The sequence below is a fragment of the Lissotriton helveticus genome, chromosome 5_1 (assembly GCF_964261635.1).
Source record: "Lissotriton helveticus chromosome 5_1, aLisHel1.1, whole genome shotgun sequence".
NCBI classification, from domain to species: Eukaryota; Metazoa; Chordata; class Amphibia; order Caudata; family Salamandridae; genus Lissotriton; species Lissotriton helveticus.
Genome location: NC_136065.1, coordinates 1,212,800,224 through 1,212,822,260, shown reverse-complemented (window position 1 = coordinate 1,212,822,260; position 22,037 = coordinate 1,212,800,224). Strand labels below are relative to the sequence as shown.

Here is a 22,037-nt window from a genome sequence, read left to right as displayed (position 1 = left end):
AAAAGCGACGTTTGTACGTTATTACCTCAGAGCTTGCAGCCGCGACCGGATCGCCAGCTACTTAGGGTGACGCGCAAGAACGCACCATTATATGAAAATAAACAATATATTTGATACTTTAAAAATGAAAATGAAAGCGGTTTTGGACAGAAAAGGAGCTGCCAAAACCAAAAACAAGAAGTCGATATCGATATAAAATGGTTTATTGTGAAAACTGCATTCAAGAGACTTTCCAAATTATCATCAAATCAAAATTGTTTATAAATATGTTGCGTTACTTTAACTGATCTGTATAAATCGTCTTACCAACATAAGCATGTTAATAATAACTATCACTGCTCATTCTGGTTTTCCTGTTGAAAACAGCTATCAGAGTTTCTGTCGGTACCTCGCGTTACACTGTGCCTTACTTGCCTTTCTTTGGTATCTATGGACGCGAATTGATTTGCTTCCGTAACAGAGGCGATGCTACGAGTATGCGCTGTAAGCGGCTTCCTGACTGGATGCCGGCCGCCATTTTGTTTCCCATGACTGCGGCTCCTGAGTCTGCAGAGCCTGCAGCGTTTATACTGAGAGGTCTGGGACCTTTCTACTCTGGGCTCGCTCTCTCGTTTGAGAGACGCGCTCACCTGTCAAAAGGAAGCCATGGAGGACGACGGGCAGCCGAGAACTCTGTGAGTTTTGGAGTTGTAGTGCTTCGGGGAATAGATATACACGCACATATAGATATATATTTGTAGTGTGTCATTCAATATATGATGCAGCTTTCGGACAAATGATACTAAAGCGCCTTGTTGATGTAGCGTCCTCAATACAACCATACATATCGGTAGAGTAGCTACCTTTCTGTTTCGACGGGCAATGTCTTGAGCCCAAGGCTGAATTATAGCAACACTAATATATTCTGGAAGTTGGAGTTTTTAATAGCTTTTATTGACCTACTTTGATTACTACTCTTGGCACTATGGATTTTTGCGTTTAAAAACCCCGGGTCGGAAGTACTGACCCTAAATTGGGGGCGCGAGGAGGCGAGTTACCTGACGAGGCAGGGTTCCTGAGGTGAGACATGTGGTATAGTGAATAGGTAATTTGATGTTTAAGTGACACGAACGGGACTGTCTTGTCACGGCATGGAGGAATGCGAATTTGAGGTGGTAGTATAACGAAGGGCATTCAGTAAGAACATATTAATTTGTGTTAAGTTAGGCAGCTTTGTTTAAGTAATCTAGACGGAGGGTACTTGAAGATTGTGTCGTTTTGAAGTTCGTGCATTATTCGTGGCCTATTTTTATGTATTGTGGATTTGCATCGTTCCTCATGTTTCACAGTTTAGTACATCTTATAACGTACCTCGGTTCAAGTGCCTTGTGCACGTTACGTTTCTATTCACCCTTAATCGCTTATAGGAAATATGTGCAGTGATTGTGGCGTACTGACAGCTGTGCTTCCTAATTACATTTTTGTGACATTATAGTGCTGTACACACAGGACTGCTGTAGAGGGGGGCGACACGGTGCCTTTCACAGTAGTGTGAAGCTTCTGTCTCATATTTATCAAATGACTTTTTCTATCTCATAAGAGAGCAGCTGGCAAACTAAATCCACCGTTAACCTATAGTCTTTTAAGAATCCTAATTCGAAGGGTACACTTAATTATCCATATAAAACTGAATTCATAGTGTATTAGGCCGTAACGTTTTTATTTCGGCGTTATTGCAACTACTATACACCCAGAATTACACTTTACATCATTATTTATATTTTCTACAATTTCAGTGTTTAGCATACCAGAATGGCTCATCCCTGTCTCAGTGAGCTGCAAATAATCATTAAAACGTGTGTGTGTGTGTATCTGTGTGTGTGTGTATATATATATATATATATATATATATATATATCATGCTTCATCTTAATGATTCATAGTTTCAGTAGCTTATTTTAGTATACATGCAATTTGAAGTGATCAAAAACCTAATTTCGTCATCAGTCTAAAATGTTTAGGATAATCAGTACATAATTATCTGTGAGCTACCTTTTACTTCTCTCTCCTTTTTGATAACATTAGTAGTGCTGTTCGTACGTAGTCTAATCTATTCAGATACGTTGCCAAATCTGAATAGATGCTTTTTTTTAACTTGGTTTATGACTAAGAAGTACCACATACATTTACTATTCCATAGTAATCTCCTGCGATTGTTTAGTTTTAATTTACTTGGGCAGCTGCTTTTGCCAACTTTCTAAATTAAAACCTCTCCTGCTTTCACTTGGACATAAAGCTGTAGTAAGGAGGTGCTATGCCGACTGAAGCTTGATTAGTAAAGCTCAATCCATCTAAGTACCACAGTTTGACTACAGATGGCTCCAAATTCGTCAGTCTTCACAGAAGTTGCCCAGAAGGGACTCTGTATGCCAGGCTAGAAGGTCATTACATTGCCTTCTGGTTAAGAGCGAAAAAGATTCAAACTGTCAGATTTGATGTGCAGGTAATACCATTGCATCTTTCATTGCATATTATCCTGTACTCTACAAACCAGGCTCAATTCTTGTTAGCAGTGCCCATATGAAAACATTTTTCTTAGATCTTCTCGAACAACAGTATAAAGAGACCTTTCGGAAAACTGCTGTGCTCTTTAGAAGTGCAATTGTTCTTTAATTCATTTGAAGTTAAATATGTTTATCTGTACTGCAATGAAAGTAAGTGGGAAATCTACCCCCCCCCCCCATTGCAATCTTGCAAGACTCTCCTTGGATCGCAAAAAAAGTATGAAGGAGTAGAAAACATCTGTCTGAAAAGAGAGGTCTAGTAGAAAGGCTTATGTGTTTTCAGTCTCTCCTACCCACACCCAAAAATACAGGACTGTTATCCATGAGACATGCTAAGTGTTTGAGTTTGCATACTCTTGGAAGATTCAAAGAAATATACAGGCAGAGGCAGGCGTTTGTATGCTCCTGCTCTTACGAGAGTTCTTTACAAGTTTCTGCAGGTGGAACTTGCTGCGGGGGCCTCGTACGATCCCGCGAGAGTCGCATGGAAATTTACAGAGTGACCTTGCCATGCGGTCTTTGTTTGATCTTGCGAGCGTCTTGTGAACTTGTATGTGTACAGGGAGAGAAAAGTGTGTATTTCTACAGTATAAGTGCTATTAACTGATAACATAACATAACATATGTATTTGTAAAGCGCACGTTCACCCGTAGGTATCTTGGCGCTGAATGACAGATGTTTATTGTTACCAAACTCAATGGTGCTCATTTTATCGACCTCAGATGGATGAAAGGCTGAGTGGACCAGCCAGAATTTGAACCTGTGACCATGTGATCGAACACAGGCCAGTGCAGTGGAAGCATTAGTCCATTGAGCCACCAGACCCGGCACCTGATTTAAATAATCATAAAGCAACACACATAAAGCGGAGGTTGTGAATGTTAATAAGCTAAAATAAAGGCTTTAGAAAGACCATTAACCCGTTCCGTGCTCCTGTCGGCCAATGGCCGACGGGAGCACTCCCTCCCTGGTGCTGCTAATGACCGTAGGCCGACGCAGCCCCGCCCATCCTTTAGAACGCCCGCACTGCGGCGGAATTGCCGGCCGCGGTAAACAGGTTAAAGGGGATTATGGTGCATGTAATCATCTTTTATGTATTGAATTGAAAAGGTTCTTCTATAGCGCATGGCTACTCGGAAGCATCCCAGCGCTTGATAACTGAACAGAAGGAATAGAAATGAAAACCTAGAGTATCCTGAAACAGCTTATCTATATCTTAGGGAACAGAGCAGTTTTTAACTTTTTCCGAAAGGCGAGCAGGCTGGGCTCTTGACGGAGTGGAAGAGGAAGAGCATTCCACAGCCTGGCCGCATTTCGCGAGAAGAGGCGGTCCCCTGTTCGGGCTCTGTTGGTCCTAGGGATTGTGAGAAGGTTTTGCTGTTTTGAACGAAGGTCCCTAGATGGTGTATATGGTCTGACCATATCGTTTAGGATGGGAGGGCCATTCCCATGAAGAGTTTTATGGACCAAACAGAGAGTTTTAAAGTGTACCCGCTCCTTTATAGGGAGCCAATGCAAGTGATGGTGCGGCTGATATACGGTGACTAGTACCAGTGAGTAGCCTTGCTGCGGAGTTCTGGCCGATCTGAAGTTGTCGGGTGACTGAGACGGGGGCGCCTAGATAGAGTGCGTTCCCATAGTCCAGCCTTGATAAAATAAGAGACTGGACTATGGTTTTCTTAGCGGTTTCGGGTAACTGGGGGAGAATTTTTCGAATTGTTTTGGTTAGGCCGAAGCAGGTAGCCACTGTCTTTCTTGCCTGGATTTTGAAAGACAATTCCACGTCAAGCCAGAAGCCGAGGCTTTTTATCTCGGATTTTGGAATGGGCCCAGGACCCATACAGGGGGGCCACATGATGGTGTTATTAAAGGTGGCCTTCTTTCCCAGCAACATCAACTCAGTTTTCCCCCCGTTCAACTTCAGGTGGGACGCATCCATCCATTCCGCAACCGCCTCCAGGCAGCTGCAAAGATTAGTCGGAAGGGGTTCCACCCGGTTTAGGGAGACTACTAGCTGAGTGTCGTCAGCATAGCTTATCAGCTGGATTCTAAAGGGGGCTACAACCTCTGCTAAAGGTGCCATGTACACATTAAACAGTGTGGGGCTAAGGGAAGAACCCTGTGGTACCCCACATTGCAATGGCACAGGGAGGGAGCAGTTGGTTTCCGAGAAAACCTTAAAGACTCTGTCACTAAAAAGGACCGGAGCCATTCGAGGGCCTTGCCTGTGACTCCGATCCTCTCGAGGCGAGCTAGAAGGACACGGTGGTTAACCGTGTCAAATGCGGCGCTGAGGTCCAGGAGGATGATGGCCGCGCAGCCACATGCGTCCAAAATCCTCCTGGAGGCCTCGACCACTCTCAGCAAGGCTGTCTCGGTCCCCTGTCCCTTCCGGAATCCTGTTTGAGTGGGGTGTAGCAAATCATAGGTCTCCAAATACGATGCTAGCTGTTTATTCACCCACTTTTCAGTAAGCTTACTGATGCCAGAAAGGAGGGAGATTGGGCGATAGTTTGAGAAATCATCAGGATTGAGGTTTGGTTTTTTCAACAGGGCCTTTACCATGGCTAGCTTCCAGTCTTGTGGTACTATACCAGATTCCAGTGAGGTGTTAACAAGATTAATAATGTGTTTGCTAGCATAGGGTAGGGCCAGTTTCAGGACGGACATGGGTGCAGGGTCGAGTGGGGAGCCGCTTTTTATGGAATTGAAAAGAGAAGGAAAAAGTTCAGCATTGAGCGGATGGAAGAATGCAAGACAGGGTGGAATAGAGTTGGTAGCATCCATCAGCGGCTGGTTCGATTCGGTTACGGGAAGAGGAGGAAGAGAGAGGAGAATTTTTTCAATTTTTGTGGCAAAGAAGCTTGCGAGTTCATTGCAGCGAGCGCCAGATTCCTCTGGTGATAGTTCAGAGGAGAGTGGATCAGGGGCTTTTACCAGAGTTTTTACTATTCTAAACATCTCTCTAGGGGCATTGGCGGATTTTTCAATTTTTTCAGCATAAAAGATGGATTTGGCTGTGTTGAGGGCAGATTTTTTTTTTTTTTATGGAAGATCTATACTTAATGTTCTTCTCCTCATCAAAGTGTTTTCGCCATAGCCTTTCGTCTCGTTTACATTCCTGCTTAAGTGACCTTAGGTCTGAGTTGAACCAGGGCTGTTTATTGGTGTTTTTTTTGTTTATTATGCTTTTTTTTGGGAGCACACTATCCAGTGATTGCTCAATCCAACGATTGAAATCTGTAATAGCCCTCTCGATATTCTGATTGGCCAGAGGTTCGTTCTGCTTCAATGATTCTATCCAGTCACTAGGTTCTAATTTTGTCCAGCGCCTATTTAAGATTTTATGAGAGGATTTTATAGAGCTGGGTCTAATTATTTTCCATGAGAAAGAAATGACCATATGGTCTGACCAAGGGATTGAAAATGGTTCATCTGTGGACAGTTCTGCAACGTTGGAAAATATAGGATCTAAAAGATTCCCTTTGGAGTGGGTAGGATGCCGAACAGTCAGATTAAGTTGGCAGGTGGCTATATCTTTAGTTAATTCCTGTGCGATGGTATCCAAAGGATTGTTAAAGTGGAGGTTCATGTCTCCTAACACTATAAAATTAGAGACCTTACTGGCCAATTCCAGGGTGGTTTCAATTAGCCCTTCTACAAATTGACCTATCGGGCCAGGTGGACGATAGATTAAGAGACCAAAGAGTGATACTTCTGAAGATTGTGCAATGGAAAATTGTGTACTCTCGCAATCTGGGATAGTGCTGTCGATCAAGCGACAGACTAAATGTTCCCTATATAGAATGGCGATCCCTCCACCAACCTTAGGTCCTCGGTCCCTATGTAGGATCAAATATCCAGATGGTAGGGCTCGGACAATATCGGGGCCGGATGACAATCCGAGCCACGTTTCTGTTAGCAAAAGAATGTCCAAGTTCGAGTTTTCAATTAATAGAGCGATTTCAGTGGCATGCTTTGGTAAAGAACGGCAATTGACCAATGCCATCTTTAGAACAACCTCTACTTTACTATTTTTAATACTTTGTGTGAAGTTGATGGTAGCCTCAGTTGCCCTAAAGGAACAATGTTTGCAGGAGAGGCAGCCTTGTCCAATGTTAACCGAGTGGCTACAGTGGGATGGAAGTTCCCCTTTAAGCGAAAGGAGTGTCGAGCGGGAGTATAATAGGGGGCATGGGGATAATATATCCGGGGTCCTGGCCCGTGGACCCGACTGGTCGCGAACGGGCGCAAACGGGCATGACTCTGGCACGACTCCGGCGCAGATCCGGCGCGTAAAAAGACAACTAGCAAGCTTATATTTGACCAAACATCTAGGTGCAAATACGTAGTAGCCACAATTTATCATAGTCTAGAACATATGAATCACCACATTACTTTTTAGAAAAATATATTTTCGATTTACTTTTTATCTTTTATCTGTATAAAGTTCTCATTTACCGCTTGCCCTCATCAAGTGAACATCTTCTGCGTGCCTTATTTAATCAATTGAGAAGTATTGCACTAGGCTATGAAAAAAAATAATTTGACAATATTAAGACTGTCCTTATGTCATTGTCTATGAATTGTTGTTGATAAATATATATGACAATATTTAATAATTGCTAATTATGTTTGGAACGAAGATTTTCATGATTGATCAAAAAAAGCTTCATTCAGATAAAAGAAAAAATAAATAAAACATATATTTTTCAAAAAATTAATGTGGTGATTCATATGTTCCAGACTGTGATAAATTGTGGCTACTACGTATTTGCACCTAGATGTTTGGTCAAATATAAGTTTGCTAGTTGTCTTTTTACATAAAATTCTATTATCCCTACGTATAGCAAGCACAATTGGTTTGTAGGGGTTCCCTTTTTTAGGTCGAAGCACGACCTGCTTCAATGCGTAAGCATTGATAGCAGAGTCTGCTTCGACATCTATTGCTGCCCGTTTCTGGGAATGTGGACAGGAGAGGGTGCACGAGCGCAGAGCTGCTCAGTTTTGACCTCGTGAGCGCGCACGGCGCCGTGCCCCTCTCCTGCCTCATTCCCTTGCGCAAACACTCTACACTCACGCATGCGCGCATACACAGGCACACACACACACTGCATACACACACGCAAGCCCACGCGCGCGCACACACACACTCGAACAGACACACGCGCGACCCCCACCCCTTACCGGGCTCTTTTTGCGTGTTCAGTGTCTAATCTACGGCAGCGCTGGTACCAGGGGGCAGGACTTCACTTCCGGGGCTCCCTCCAGCACCTGGGAGCCCCGGGCTGCGGAGAGGCCATCAGTCGGCCGGCTCCACTTCTTCCTCGGCGGCGGCGGCGGCGGCGGGCGGGACTTCCTGCCGGATTGCAGGCCCCGCCCCCGTCTCAGGCAAAAGTGCCTGACTTCCGTTTTTTTTTTATTGGCTATGAGCCCATCGAGAGGCTTCGTTGTTCCTTTATGTCACTGCTAAAAAGCAGTGGGGCGAGGCTCCTCCGGAGGAACCGCCAGACTCACTCTGAAGAAACAGACATGGTTATCTTTTTAGTTGTGATGTAACTTTTAACGTTTATTGTGTAACGTACACTCTTTTATATTGTTTTATCTTCCTCGCCTTTTTAAATCAAGGTATTACGCTCTATTTTCAAATTCGCACTCCTGTTTGAGAAGCCTACGCTTTATTATTTAAAACAAAAGTGCCAGGAACGCAATATGCACTTTTGAAAACACCAAGGGCGCCGGTGATCAAGCGCTATGTTAAATACATAGCAACAATCAAAGTACTAAAGCGAATGAGTTCATAGTAAAAATCCGATTATTGGTAATCGACTGTAGCCGAGTACTCACGGCAGCGATTTTTGGCCTGCGAGGTCCATTGGATGCGAGAATCTTAGGCCGCTGTTCTCCGCGGGGGCGGGGCTGGGGCTGGAGGGGCTTCCACTCGCGGGGAGAAGGTATGACACAGCTGCAGGGTCTTCAAGGCCGGCGGCTCTGGCACCAGAGTGTTGGACAGGTTCAGGGGCCGCCTCCAGTGTTGAGGGGGTGCAGAGGACACGGAGCGCGTCTCGCCTCCCGCTCTCCGCCCGCAGAGTAGGAAGTGGGAACCACGGCTGTGTCTGGAGTAGATCGGGTTCCCCTTGTCACCATGGACACTGCTTTGAGCCATCCTATTGGCTGACCAGGCATTCTAAGCTTTAAAGGAGCATTGTACAAGCATATTCTCGGACACAGGATAACTATTTGATGACATATGGATAGCGCGCGCCTTGAAATGCATTTTCAAGTTTCTCCCCGCGTTGCTGTTATTCAAATAAAAGATAATCATTTCAGAAGGGTGAAAGCTGTGTCACCTTTGGAAGACTTGACTATGTAGCCTTCAGTGTACCAAACTTAAAAAGAACACTTTGGCAACCGCAGGGAATAAACACAGTAACTATTTACTTACTCTATTGTCCAGAAAGTATTCCGGGCTGAGTAAGGTGTATGGAAGTTTTGTACCTGTTACTGTAAACCTGGCGCTCTGATGCCGCGCAGCAAGGATCAGAGGAGAGCTCCGGTTTGAATAGTAATTATAATTTTAATAGCGCTTTGTACCTCTGTGTGGGGCGCTCAAGCGCTTTTAATACGGATAGCAAGAACACCAGGTGTCATGATGTAAACATAACATCCCTCTCCAACTGGAGGGACACGAGGTGGGGTGGAGAAGCCGCTCGTGGGTAAGCTACGGAAACACGGAGGCAGGAATTGAGAATAGCAGATGTGACATCACAGAGTTGAAATACAAAACATGTTGCATTACAAATGCTATAGGTGTCACATTTGCGAAAGTTATAACTATTGGCATTGTAAATGACAAAGCTATTAATTTAGCTATTTTCAAAACCAACACATAAATAAAAAAATTGTCATTTACAAGACCAATAGCTCAAACTTTCCTAATGCGAGACCTATTGCATTGCAAATGCTTGTTCAAATAGTGTAATCATCTTTTGTTCACTGATTGTTGTCCTTTTACATGTCAATTTCAGCCCTGATGAAGTTCTCGGATGAGAACAAAACGCGTTGGCTGAGCTTAATGTGTTATTACACTTGGAGAATATCAATTGAAAATAAAGGCTTTTCAAAATTACAAGAGTATCTTGGAACTTCTTTGCCTGGTGCACACCCACTTGTAGCTGTATCTTTCAAGATCTGGAACACAGTGGCATCACGTAACGGCTGGTGCCGGGGTTTCAGTGTGCAGGAACTTTGAATTTGGGAAACTGATGTGAGGTGCCGAATCTTCAGTCCGCCGTTATAGCGTTGTTCTTTATAGAGAAACAATTGCTATTGAATATGATTCTGTTTAATACACACTTTTTATAAAGATTTAGCAAACTGTTAACCATATCCTGTTTTGTTACAATAAAAAATTACTAAAATAATGTCTGGATATAACATATACAATGGTTTCTACCATACATGCACTCACAACGATAAATAACTTAAAAAAATGCCTAGAAGTTCACTGAAAAAAACCCAAAGGTTAAGGTAATGCAATAGGTGTAATAGAAATATTCAGTTTGTTTATTTAAAAAAAAATGTCACTGGAAAAACCAAAGGTTTTATAGTTGGGTACATTTCTTAGTGGCAACATTAACGTTTTAAATAAAAAAATAAAATAAAAAAAAAGTGCTTGGGTCCAGGGCTTTGCTGGGGTAGTACGGTGGGTTTCCAGCTTGGCGAAGGGTGAACCTGGCACCTTAAGATATTTGATCCAAAAAGAACTTCTCGGATCCCTAAAAGATCATTCCTCTATTGTAAATAATTTTAGACTAGCAGTTAAACTTTTGAAATTAGATGAATTGACACTTTTTTATTTATCTACTTATCAGTTAAAACTGACTCTAAAATTGGCCTCATGGAACCTAAGCTTTGAATTAGATAAGGAGGCCCTCACTGTAAAAAGAGGTCCCCTACCAGTCATTAATTCCTATCAAATTAGGATTTCTTAACCTTATGTATAAAGATTTAGCAAAGTGTTAACCATATCCTGTTTTGTTACAATAAAAAAATACTAAAATAATGTCTGGACATAACATATACAATGGTTTCTACCATACATGCACTCACAATGATAAATAACTTAACAAAATGCCTAGAAGTTCACAGAAAAAACCCCAAAGGTTAAGGTAATGCAATAGGTGCAATAGAAATATTCAGTTTGTTTATTTAAAAAAAAATGTCATTGGAAAAACCAAAGGTTTTATAGTTGGGTACATTTCTTAGTGGCAACATTAATGCTTTAAATAAAAAAAAAAGCCACAAATTCAGCAGTTATGAGTTAGTAGCACTAACGTGTGCCCCTGCCATGCACTACTTTTGACCTCACGTATGACATCTCTCATGACATGTTCAATTACATCATTTATGACATCACTGATGACATTTCAAATTCCAATCACTGATGACATCACCGAATGATCGTTAAGTTTGTTTTATAGTTTACATAGTGGCGGGTGACAACCATACTACTTATCAACCAAATTTTGTACATCCTGTGTTCAATTAATGGGTGTAAGTAGTTTCAACATGTATGTGGTGGTAATGTATCAAGCTGTGCAGAGGTACTGAACATGTTATAAATTATTGCATTGAAGCGTAACTCTGTCTGCAGGTGACAGTTGACATGTATTCATTATGCTCCACACAGCGTATTGGTTCTGCAGAAAAAGTTTCCAACATGAAAGATTCTACGTGGTAGATACGATCTTTTGTAATGAGCCTTGAGTAATTAGTGTGAATCGTGTTAGCATGATAATTTATACTTAACATAGAAGAGTATGTGCACCAGAAATTAATACTTAACATAAAACAATGTGTGCACCAGGTACTAACCTATGTACACAAGCTTGTTTTGCTTCAGAACATGGGCTATCTGTATAATTTTGCCATAGTATGAAGGGTGCAGGTAGTATGCTGTTTAGCTCCTTCAGATCTTGGTTATTTTTAGTAAATAGTGTCTTTTTTGACAGCTATTGCATAAAATATACACTGTTCTTAGTAGATTCTTTTGAATTCTCTGTTGTGTATTTCTTATGAGAGTTTCAGTGTTTGCAAACAGCGTGGCATAGAATGAACACTCTCCATAGAGTAAACACTTTTTCCAGTACTCAGTTCTATACTGATCTCAACTTCATTTTGTAATGTAGGTTTGGTGTGTGTCAAGATTTTTATGCAGATAAAAGCTGTCCTTAGTTGTATACAGATTGAGCAGCAGACTCAAAGAGGGTTTCCCTTATATCAGTAGTTGAATGATAGTGCGAACTATGCTACCTGTAAAGTGTATGCTGTAGGATCAGTGTTGCACATAATGCTTGTTTTCAACACCTAGGGGTTGTTTCTGTGCTGGTAGTAATGATGCCTGATCTTTTCCTGAGCTATTTTGTACTTACTGTCCAACCTCTAATTCCATAATAATGTATACTAGAATCCTAACAAAGGTTCAAGTTAAATCTCCTATGTAGTGTACAATGTAAAGTTTAAGTTTATTTGATTTAGTTCTCAACTGAGAATAACATTTTTACATATAAAATGTACATTTAAATAGTAACATTATCACTCTAATACAAAGTTAAAAATGATTTTAGAAATTTTAACATAGTAATACACACAAATTCATTAGGCGGTTCCTTACAAAGAAGAGTCAGATTCTGAACAGTGTTACATTTGCATTTTGTTCTAATTGGTTTTAAGAATCTTTTCCTAGCCTCTGCGACAATCATGTTTGGGCAAGCTAATAACACATGTTCTAAATCTTGCACTCCGCCTATACATAGGTCACAAAGACTAGACACCTATTCATTTGGATACCACTTATATGTGAATGATTTCAAAGGCAGTATCCGTATTCGGAGTAATAAAATACTTCGCCTGGCTCCGTGTATTAAGTTAAAAGAGATATACTATTGCATTTTCTTGAATACAATAGTTTCTGCATATTGCTTATACAGAGATAGTTTGGTGCAATGTTGGATATCAATATCCATACTTAACCTTGGCGTTAGATGTTTTAAAAAAAGTTTCAGATGTGCTGGTGACCATGATTTTAACATGTCGAGGGTAACCTTAGATAGTTTAAAAGCGGTAGAGACATTTTTACAAAATAAATAATTCTAAAGGTCTTGCTCTAATGTTTCTATTTTTAGTAGGAATAGTAAAGCTCCCTGATCTGCATGAACGAGGTTGTATGCCCATCTTATTATGTTAGCGATCCCTCGTGCGAAAGAGCTGACTAATGAAAGTTCGAGACGAAGAGCTTGTACCGGCACAGCTTGTGACGTCTTGGTCAGTTTCCGGAGGGCTTTCCCTTCTCTCAGGTCGAGTTGTTTCCATTGGCTTATCAGAATATATTCTATGGCGTATGATAATACAGATGAAATCTTTGAGCTATATACTTGTAGAAGTGATGAAAAGTGTCTTTGTCCAGTGGAGGAGTAAAGTCGTTGGAGAGCCCCTAGATGGACATCAGCCTTATGGGGAAAGCTTTGCAACGATTGTGAAAAAATTCAACCTAAATATGTATACTCCTTTACTATTTCCAGCGGTTTTCACCCTAGAGACCAATTGTAATTAACCTATCTCTTCCTTCCTGTAAACAGGAAGATTTTTGTTTTAGGGACATTGGGTGTTAAATAGTTTTCTTCCGTATACTAGAGTGCCTGCAGATTCCTTTGCAGACCGAAAGGAGTCAGATCTAGAATGACTACGTTGTCTGCGTACATAAGAGTATGGATTTTATAAGATGCAATTTTAGGTGGAAAATTATTGACCTGATTAAGTCTTTCCGGGAAAGTCACTAAGGTATAGAGAGAACAGTAAGGGAGCAAGGAGGCACCCTTGCCACAGACCATTAGGGGTTGGTATTGGGCTGGTGAGACCCTTCTCCCTCCCCATTTGGACTTGCCACCCTGTCCCTGAGTACAATGATATTATTAATTGAAGGAGATTATCCGTAATTCCCATTCTTTGTAGTTTTTTCCATAGCATGTCTCTGTCTACCCTGTCAAATGCAGTCGTGAAGTCGACAAAGACTGCGTACACTACCTGGGATTTTTTAATGACCTATTTGTCCATTATCATTTGTAGCACTGCTATATTGTCAGTGACCGAGTATTTAGTTCTGATCCCGGCTTGATTTACCGGAATTCCTGCAGATGAAAATGCCCACTCTTTAAGATGATCTAAAACAGCTGCTCAAATATCTTCTCAGTTGCGTATAGAAGAGCTATCTGCCGATAATTACAGGGCGACAGTTTTGATCCCTTCTTGTGTATTGGGATATTGATACTCCCTTTCCAGGACTTTGGGATTTCCCGTTTCAAATATGTAGAAAAAAAGGCTGGCTAAAAACTTGCTCCACTCTTTAGGGTTACTTTTAAGGACATTGATGGGAATTTGATCTGGTCCCATTGCTGCCGATGATCTTGCCTTTTTTTATGTAACCTTCGATTTGGAAAGGCGATGAAGCCTCTTTACCCGTACCTTCTTCCCTTCCACGCTTGCTTTGCAATAGTGTCTTGCTTACTATCTTTTCATTTGTTTTGTATAAGTTAGTTAAATATATTTCCCATTCCGATGGCGGGACTGGATTTGCTTGCAGTAATTTTTTTGTATCCATTTCAGTAGCAATTATATTCCAATCCGAGCGTTTGTCATTTTGTTTTGCTGCTGTTGTAGGTCAACCCATTTTTTTTGTCGCTTTTTTTTTCTTTTTTTCTGTATCTCTCCTTCGGTTTTTTAGTTTGTTGATTTCACTTTTTCTTATTTCAGGAAATTGAAGAAATTGTGCCCTTATTAGTTTGTGTAATTCAATTGACTGCATATCTGGGCTCCGTCTGTTATTTTTCCGTTGTTTTAACATCCGTTGTTTTGAAATTTTCTGCATAAGTTGAGTCATATAAAAGACTACATCCTCAAAGTTTGTTATTGGATGTGTTGAGTGAGTAGTATGTAAAGGTGGTTCCATCTCTATTATTTGTATAATTTTGTTAAATTATCTAGGATTCCACAGCAACCGCCCGGGCCAGATTTACCGATACTGTACTTTCCACATCTGTAATATGCCCAGGAGATGTTGGTTTTAGTCTTTATCTGTTTTTAGATGTAATATTGTATGGCCACTTCCTTTCTCAAACTTGATGTTCAACTTTAAGGCAGATCCGAACATGTCTAGACTACAAATCATGTAATCTAGAATTGAGGAATTGTGGTTGCCTTTTCTTGTATAGGAGGCCAGGATATCTCCTTCTATATTGCCATTTAATATTATTCTGTTTAGGATAAGAAGTGATGGTAATAAAATGTTCCCTCTTTTGTCAGCTTTGCTTCCTATCGGAAATTGTGGGATAGGTATTGCCAGAGCTGCTTCTTTTTCTCCATACTCCCATTTTTCAAATATATCATCAGATATTTTCCCGTTGAAGTCGCCTACTAGGAGAACAGACGGAAAATCTTGGTCTTCTACCACCTTTTCGATACCCTCGAATATTTCTATCGCTAATGCATCCATTTTAGATCCCGGTGGAAAATAGACATTAAAAATAAGCAACTTTTTGAGCTTTTCCCCCCGGTCCGTCCCTAGTTTGATCTTGATGCATTGGATGTTCTTTGAGCTCATAGGGATGATTTCTTGATCCCAGAAATATTCTTCAGACGAGAATTGAGAAGGGATGCCTTCTACCATCTCTTCACTCCCCTCCCCTCTATAATTTTCTTTGATCAGTTAGATCTGTGTCCGCGTGTTCTCCCCAGTCCTCGTAGTCCTTGCTAGGGAAGATGGGAAGCAAATGGCAAGTTCCTAGGGGAATAAGGCTAAACACTCCGCCTTTCAGTTTGTGTTCTTCGTTCGCTTTTTCCCCTGTTCACTTCACCATTAGCGTTGTAAGATTAAGGCTGCAACCTCTGCATGATCTCTGTACCACTAGAGGCCCCAATGGTGACAATGTCAAAACCACCAGCTTTTGCAAGAGGGGTTACCTGGGTTTTTGGCCCGGTACTAGACGGCCATCTAGGGAAACCTACCAAACCCACACATTTCTGAAAAGTAGACACCCGGGGGCTTCCAAGGAGGTATGGCTTGCGTGGATGCTCCAACGTTCCTTTACCCAGAATCCCTTGCAAACCTTAATTTTAGCTGAAAAAATCAGTTTTTTCACACTTTTTTTGTGTGGGAAAGCGTGGCATCACTGGGCTCACACAAATTTCCTCCCACCCAGCGTTCCCCCAGGTCTCCCGATAAAAATGGTACCTCACTTGCGTGGTTAGGCATAGTGGCTGCAACAGGAAACGGTCCAAATCGTACCCTATAGCAAAACTACCTTGATTTTGGGGGGGGGGGGGCACCTGAATTTTTGACCCGGAGCTCGGCGGCCATCTTTGGAAACTACCAAACCCAAACAGTTCTGACAACTAGACACACGGGGGAGTCCAGGGAGGTATGGCATGCGTGGGTCCCCCAATGTATTCCTACACAGAATTCCTTGCAAACCTTAAAATTAGGTAAAAAAAATCACTTTTCCACACTTTTTTGCGTGGGATCTCCGTGCCGGCAAAAATGTCCTACCACCCAGCGTTCCCCTTGTTCTCCAGAGTAAAATGATACCTCACTTGTGTGGGTGCCCCAAAGCAGAACAGGCTAAAAATGAATTAAAAAAAAATCTAGTATATAGGTTTGACAAATTAAGCACCCCAACCTTAGTCACAGGGCTTTGGCCCACCCACACAAGTGAGGTATCATTTTACTCGGGAGATCAAGGGGAACGCTTGGTGGTAGGACATTTGTGCCGGCAGGGAGATCCCACCCAAAAATGTATGGAAAAGTGGTTTTTATAACCTTAATTTAAGGTCTGCAGGAATTTCTGGGTAGGAAAACATTGGGGGACCCACGCATGCCATACCTCCCTGGACTCCCCCGGGTGTCTAGTTTTCAGAACTGTTTGGGTTTGGTAGTTTCCAAAGATGGCCACTGAGCCCCGGGCCAAAAGCTCAGGTGACCCCCTCAAAAAATAAGATAGTTTTGCTAAAGGTAATTTTTAAGTCTCCACCGTACGAATTGGGCCTTTTCCTGTTGCAGCCACTATGCCTACCCACGCAAGTGAGGTACCATTTTTATCGGGAGACCTTGGGGAACGCTGGGTGGGAGGTAATTTGTGTGAGCCCAGTGATGCCACGCTTTCCCACACACAAAAAGTGCGAAAAAACTGATTTTTTTCAGCTAGAATTGAGGTTTGCAAGGGATTCTGGGTAAAGGAACGTTGGAGGATCCACGCAAGCCATACCTCCTTGGAAGCCCCCGGGTGTCTACTTTTCAGAAATGTGTGGGTTTAGTAGGTTTCCCTAGATGGCAGTCTAGCACGGGGCCAAAAACCCAGGTAACCCCTCTTGCAAAAGCTGGTGGACTTGACAATGGAGACAATGTCATAGTGGCTGCAACAGGAAAAGGTCCAAATCGTACGGTGGAGAATGAAGTTTTCAATTTGAGAGCGTGCGATTCAAGGGACAATATTACATGGAAATTGTGACAGACAATTTCAAGTTTGCAGGAGATTGTGGATAAAAAACAACAAAAGAATTCACCAGAAAGACATGACCATATACTTCCTTGTTTTAATATTATCTAAATTTAGTAAGTTATTTATAGCTATAATGTACACCTTAACAGAGTTACTCAAAAGTCAAACATTCAAGCACGGCTATCTATTCCTCAAAGACACACACATACAGGTTGGATTTGGCACGAGGGCGAGTGATGGTTCAGTACATAAAATTTTATTAACAAGATATTTCAAAAAATGAAATGCTCTGTCAATAAATAAATGCATAAAAACCGAACCAGTGACTCGCAACTCGTGAGCTGTAAAGCCAGACAAGGCACCAACCGTTTTACAGGAAATTCACGCACCTTTCATACCTGATACAAACCAGACCATTGACACCATCCGGAAGGAACAGCAACACATTACAACAATCACAATAAGGAACAAGGTACACCCTACTTCAGAAAGAGATAAAAGACCAATATTACTGCACAGCCATCTATTCTGCAAGCACACACACATACTGGTTGGATTTGGCACGAGGGTGAGTGATGATTCAGTACATACAATTGTATTCGCAAGTAATTTCACAAAAATGAAATACACTGCGTATAATTGAAAGTATGATAAACTGAACCACTGACTCACAGCTCGTGAGCTGTAAAGCCACGTCAAGGCACCAACCTCTTTACAGGCCATTCATACACCTTTCGTATGTGTGACACATACAAAACATTCACACCGCCAGCCGCGGACCCATCACATTTCAACACCCACACCAGCAGACAGCACCATTCAAGGGCCCATCACTTTCACACGCCCACATTTGACATTGCAACAACACAAACTGATGGACTGCGTGGAGTGTCACTCAACTAGCAGTGTGTGTAGTGAACAACAGAAAGTAACTACTCGCACACCGCCAGCCGAGCGCCAGTCCACCCACACCACCATCCAAGCACCAGACCATGCACACCGCCAGCCAAACACCACTCAGCGCACACCGACAGCCAAGTATCACTCCACACACACACCACCAGCCAAGCACCACTCCACGCACACTGCAAGCCAAGCGCCACTCCACACCCACCGCCAGCCAAGCACCACTCCGTGCACAGACAGCCAAGTACCACTCCACACACACCATCCAGCCAAGCGCCACTCCACACACACCGCCAGCCAAGCGCCACTCCACGCACACCACCATCCAAGCACCAGACCATGCACACCGCCAGCCAAACACCACTCAGCGCACACTGACAGCCAAGTACCACTCCACACACACCACCAGCCAAGCACCACTCCACGCACACCGCAAGCCAAGCGCCACTCCGTGCACAGACAGCCAAGTACCACTCCACGCACACCACCAGCCAAGCGCCACTCCACACACACCACCAGCCAAGCGCCACTCCACACACACCACCAGCCAAGCGCAACTCCACACACACACAGCCAGCCAAGCACCACTCCGTGCACAGACAGCCAAGTATCACTGCACGCGCACCACCAGCCAAGCGCCACTCCACACACACCACCAGCCAAGCACCACTCCACGCACACCACCAGCCAAGGACAAATCCAAACACAACACCAGGCAAGCGCAAGAGCACGCACACCACCAACCAAGCACCAGACCACGCACACCGCCAGCCAAGCACCAGTCCACAGACACCGCCAGACCAGCACCAGTCCACAGACACCAGCAGCCGAGCGCCAAACCATGCACACAGTCAGACAATGAACACTACACGCAAACCAACATCATACTTGAGTTTTTTTTTTAAATAAAAGAAAACCAAAAACAAATTGATACAAATCTACTAACTCAACAACTAAATCTAAAAAGACTACACAAATGCAAACTTTGAAACTGAACAATAAGACCAACCAGTTCACTTTACCACTCATTGATACTCCCAAAAATTCTTTTGCGTGTGGTACAATCTAAAACAAGCAGGTACACACAGCCCGGGGTTTGAAGGGCAGTCGGGGCAGTACATACGAACCTCCTTCCGCAAACCTCTTCGCCAACAGACTCTACATCTCCGACTGGGAAAGTCTTTTGAGATTATAGGAGGAATTGTATCAGGAAAGTTCCGATCTTTCAATCTGGCAACATCCTCCACCACTCCAACTCTAGGAACACTTGCCTGTTTCACTAAAACAAGGCTGCCTATTACAGACTCCTGAAACTTTACAAAAGTCATCTTTGACTGGGGACAAGATTTCTGGAATACAACAAAAGCATTAAAGGTTGCCAAGTGGAAAAGATGGATAGCCAACTTCGTCTACCAAATGTAAGCCTTGCGAAGAGCAGCATACGGTTCCAACCTCTGATTCACTCTGTCAACACCACCCATGTACTTATTGTAGTCCATTATGCACACAGGTTTGCGCACTTCTTCAACGTGACCCCAAACAGGCACCGGTTCAGTGCTTTCATCATGTATTGTAGTCAACATGTAGACATCTCTCCTGTCTGAAAACTTCACAGCTAGAAGCTCCTCACAACGCAATGCACTGCACTGTCCCCAAGCAAGCTTTCGACAAACAAGTTCTTTTGGGAAACCTTTACGGTTTGAGCGGATTGTGCCACAAGCAACAGTGTCCACTTTGGCCAATTCCCTGAACAACCGCACACCAGTGTAGAAGTTATTGACATACAAATGATGGCCTTTGTTAAAAAATCCACGACCAAGTTCCCACACAATTTTCTCAGTCACTCCAAAAGTCGACGGACAACCAGGGGGGTTAATCCTGGATTCCTTACCAGTGTACACCCTGAAATTAGAGACATATCCAGTCTCACTGTCACACAGCATATACAGTTTGATTCCATAGCGTGCCCTCTTACTAGGAATGTATTGCCGAAGTACCAAGCGGCCCTTGAACAACAGCAAAGACTCATCCACTGCAATTTCTTTCCCAGGATAAAAGATCTCAGAAAATCGATCAACAAAATGATCAATGACAGGCCGAATCTTGAAAAGATGGTCACAATCAGGGTGATCTCGTGGCAAAGCAAGACTATTGTCAACAAAATGCATCATCCGAAGCAGAAGCAAATACCTATCACGACTCATGACTGCCGGAAATATAGCTGTTGCCATCAAGGGACTAGTAGACCAATATGAAGCCATTGATGGTTTCCTAAGCAAGCCCATCAAAAAAGTTAAACCCAAAAACTTTTTCATCTCCTCCAAATTTGTGGGAGTCCACCGGGTAGCTCTAGCGTGGGGCTTAAGGCTGGCACTGTTCACCCTCAAAAAAATTTCAACATACAAATTAGTCTGCTCTACAATTTCTGCCAAAAGCACATCATCCATAAACAACTTGAAAAAAATCAATAGGCAAAAAGTTTTCAGTGTTCACCCTACACCCTGGAACACCAGTAAATTCAGGCAATGCCGGCTGCACCATGCCTGGTGCAACCTAGAGGTCAGAACTTTCATCGTCAAGTCTTGCAGCCGCAGACTGCCGCCCAGCTGCCTCTTGTCTCACTACACCAACTGGAAGTCTAGCAGCCCAGATGTCTCTTGCCGCACTATTGGCACAGCAATGTCCTCCGCAACCACAGGCACATCATCCACACCAAAAGTAGCTTCATCAGCACTCAGTGTCTTCATCATCAGATGAAGCCATGTGTAGAGAAAACTCACTACCTGAATCTTCACCTCCCACCTCTGGCTCAGAATCAGAGTCAGTCTCTGACCATGGTCAGAGGAAGAATTAAAAAGCATTCCAACAACTTGCTGAGCAGTAATGCGGCGGCTAGCCATTATCCTTACAAATAAAGGAGTCTGCACAAACAACTCAACAACCCCAACACTGCGCAAAGTAAGATAAAAAAAATGTAAGCCTTTTTCACAAAAAACTATATTTAGAAAAAATATACAATTCACTTACAAGACACAACTACACTCACCAGCCCCTACTCTGCAAAGACACAGCAAATAGGCAACGATATCCCACTAGAAAGAAGAAAAAAAACTTACATCTACAGAAGGACACATCAAAAACAAATGCAAAACATGTTTTACAATCACAACAAACAGAAACCAAACATACTCGTATTACTACACACTTTGCAAAATAAACAATTACATTACAATTGAACAAAAAAAAGGTCTCTTACCAAACACATGCAACTACAGAAACAGCAGAACACCAGAACTACCAGTAACGGAACCGCACACTGCAACAATCTAAAGAGAAAAAAAAACAATACACATTAGAAGAAACAAAAACAACACACATTACAACAGGCTATGTCACAAATGGGGTGTCTGTCCCCATGGGGGGCAGAATATAAATCATTAGAAACGTGGGCCCCCTGAAAGCAACCCTACGGAGAGCAGAGAGGCCAAATAAAGACACGGCAGAACATACTTTTGAAAACAAATGGGCCCAAGGAAGCAACCCTTGACCAAGGGGTCGCTCCCTATAAAAAAAAAAACCTGGAGTCTAGTGGGCTTTTCTATTCCCCCCCCTGGGTCCAGAAACGGTAAAAAAAAGAGCCGATCTGCCCCCAGGGGGGGCAGAACAGTCTACAATATTTATAATGCCCCCTGGAAGCGGCCCTTGCCCAAGGGGTCGCTTCCTTTATAAATATAATAAAATCCCTGGTGTCTAGTGGGCTTTTCTACCCCCCCTGGGTCCAGATGCGGCCCAAAAAATGGCTATAAAGTCTAAAAAAAAAATAAGGGCCACTAGGAAGCGACCCTTCCCCCAAGGGGTCACTTCCTTTTCAATTGTAAACAAATCCCTGGTGACTAGTGGGCTTTTCTGCCCCCCCCCCCCGGGTGCAGATCGGCCAAAAAAACGGCCGATCTGCCCCAGGGGGGCAAAAAAGTCTGAAAAATATTATGGGGCTAAAAGGAAGCGACCCTTGCCCAAGGGGTCGCTTCCTGCACA

General features: G+C 42.9%; 1 protein-coding gene across 2 annotated transcripts in view; it reads left to right on the top strand.

The window, feature by feature from the left end:
* The first annotated feature begins 485 nt into the window (after positions 1-485).
* TIAL1 (TIA1 cytotoxic granule associated RNA binding protein like 1) overlaps positions 486-22,037 on the top strand; it is a 666,746-nt gene continuing 645,194 nt past the window's right edge. The window contains exon 1 of one of the 2 annotated variants that reach the window (XM_078643920.1): positions 486-674. In XM_078643920.1, coding sequence (XP_078500046.1) covers positions 646-674 — 29 coding nt within the window. In that variant the 5' untranslated portion in view covers positions 486-645. The remainder of the gene's footprint in view (positions 675-22,037) is intronic. The other variant, XM_078643921.1, reaches the window with a different exon arrangement.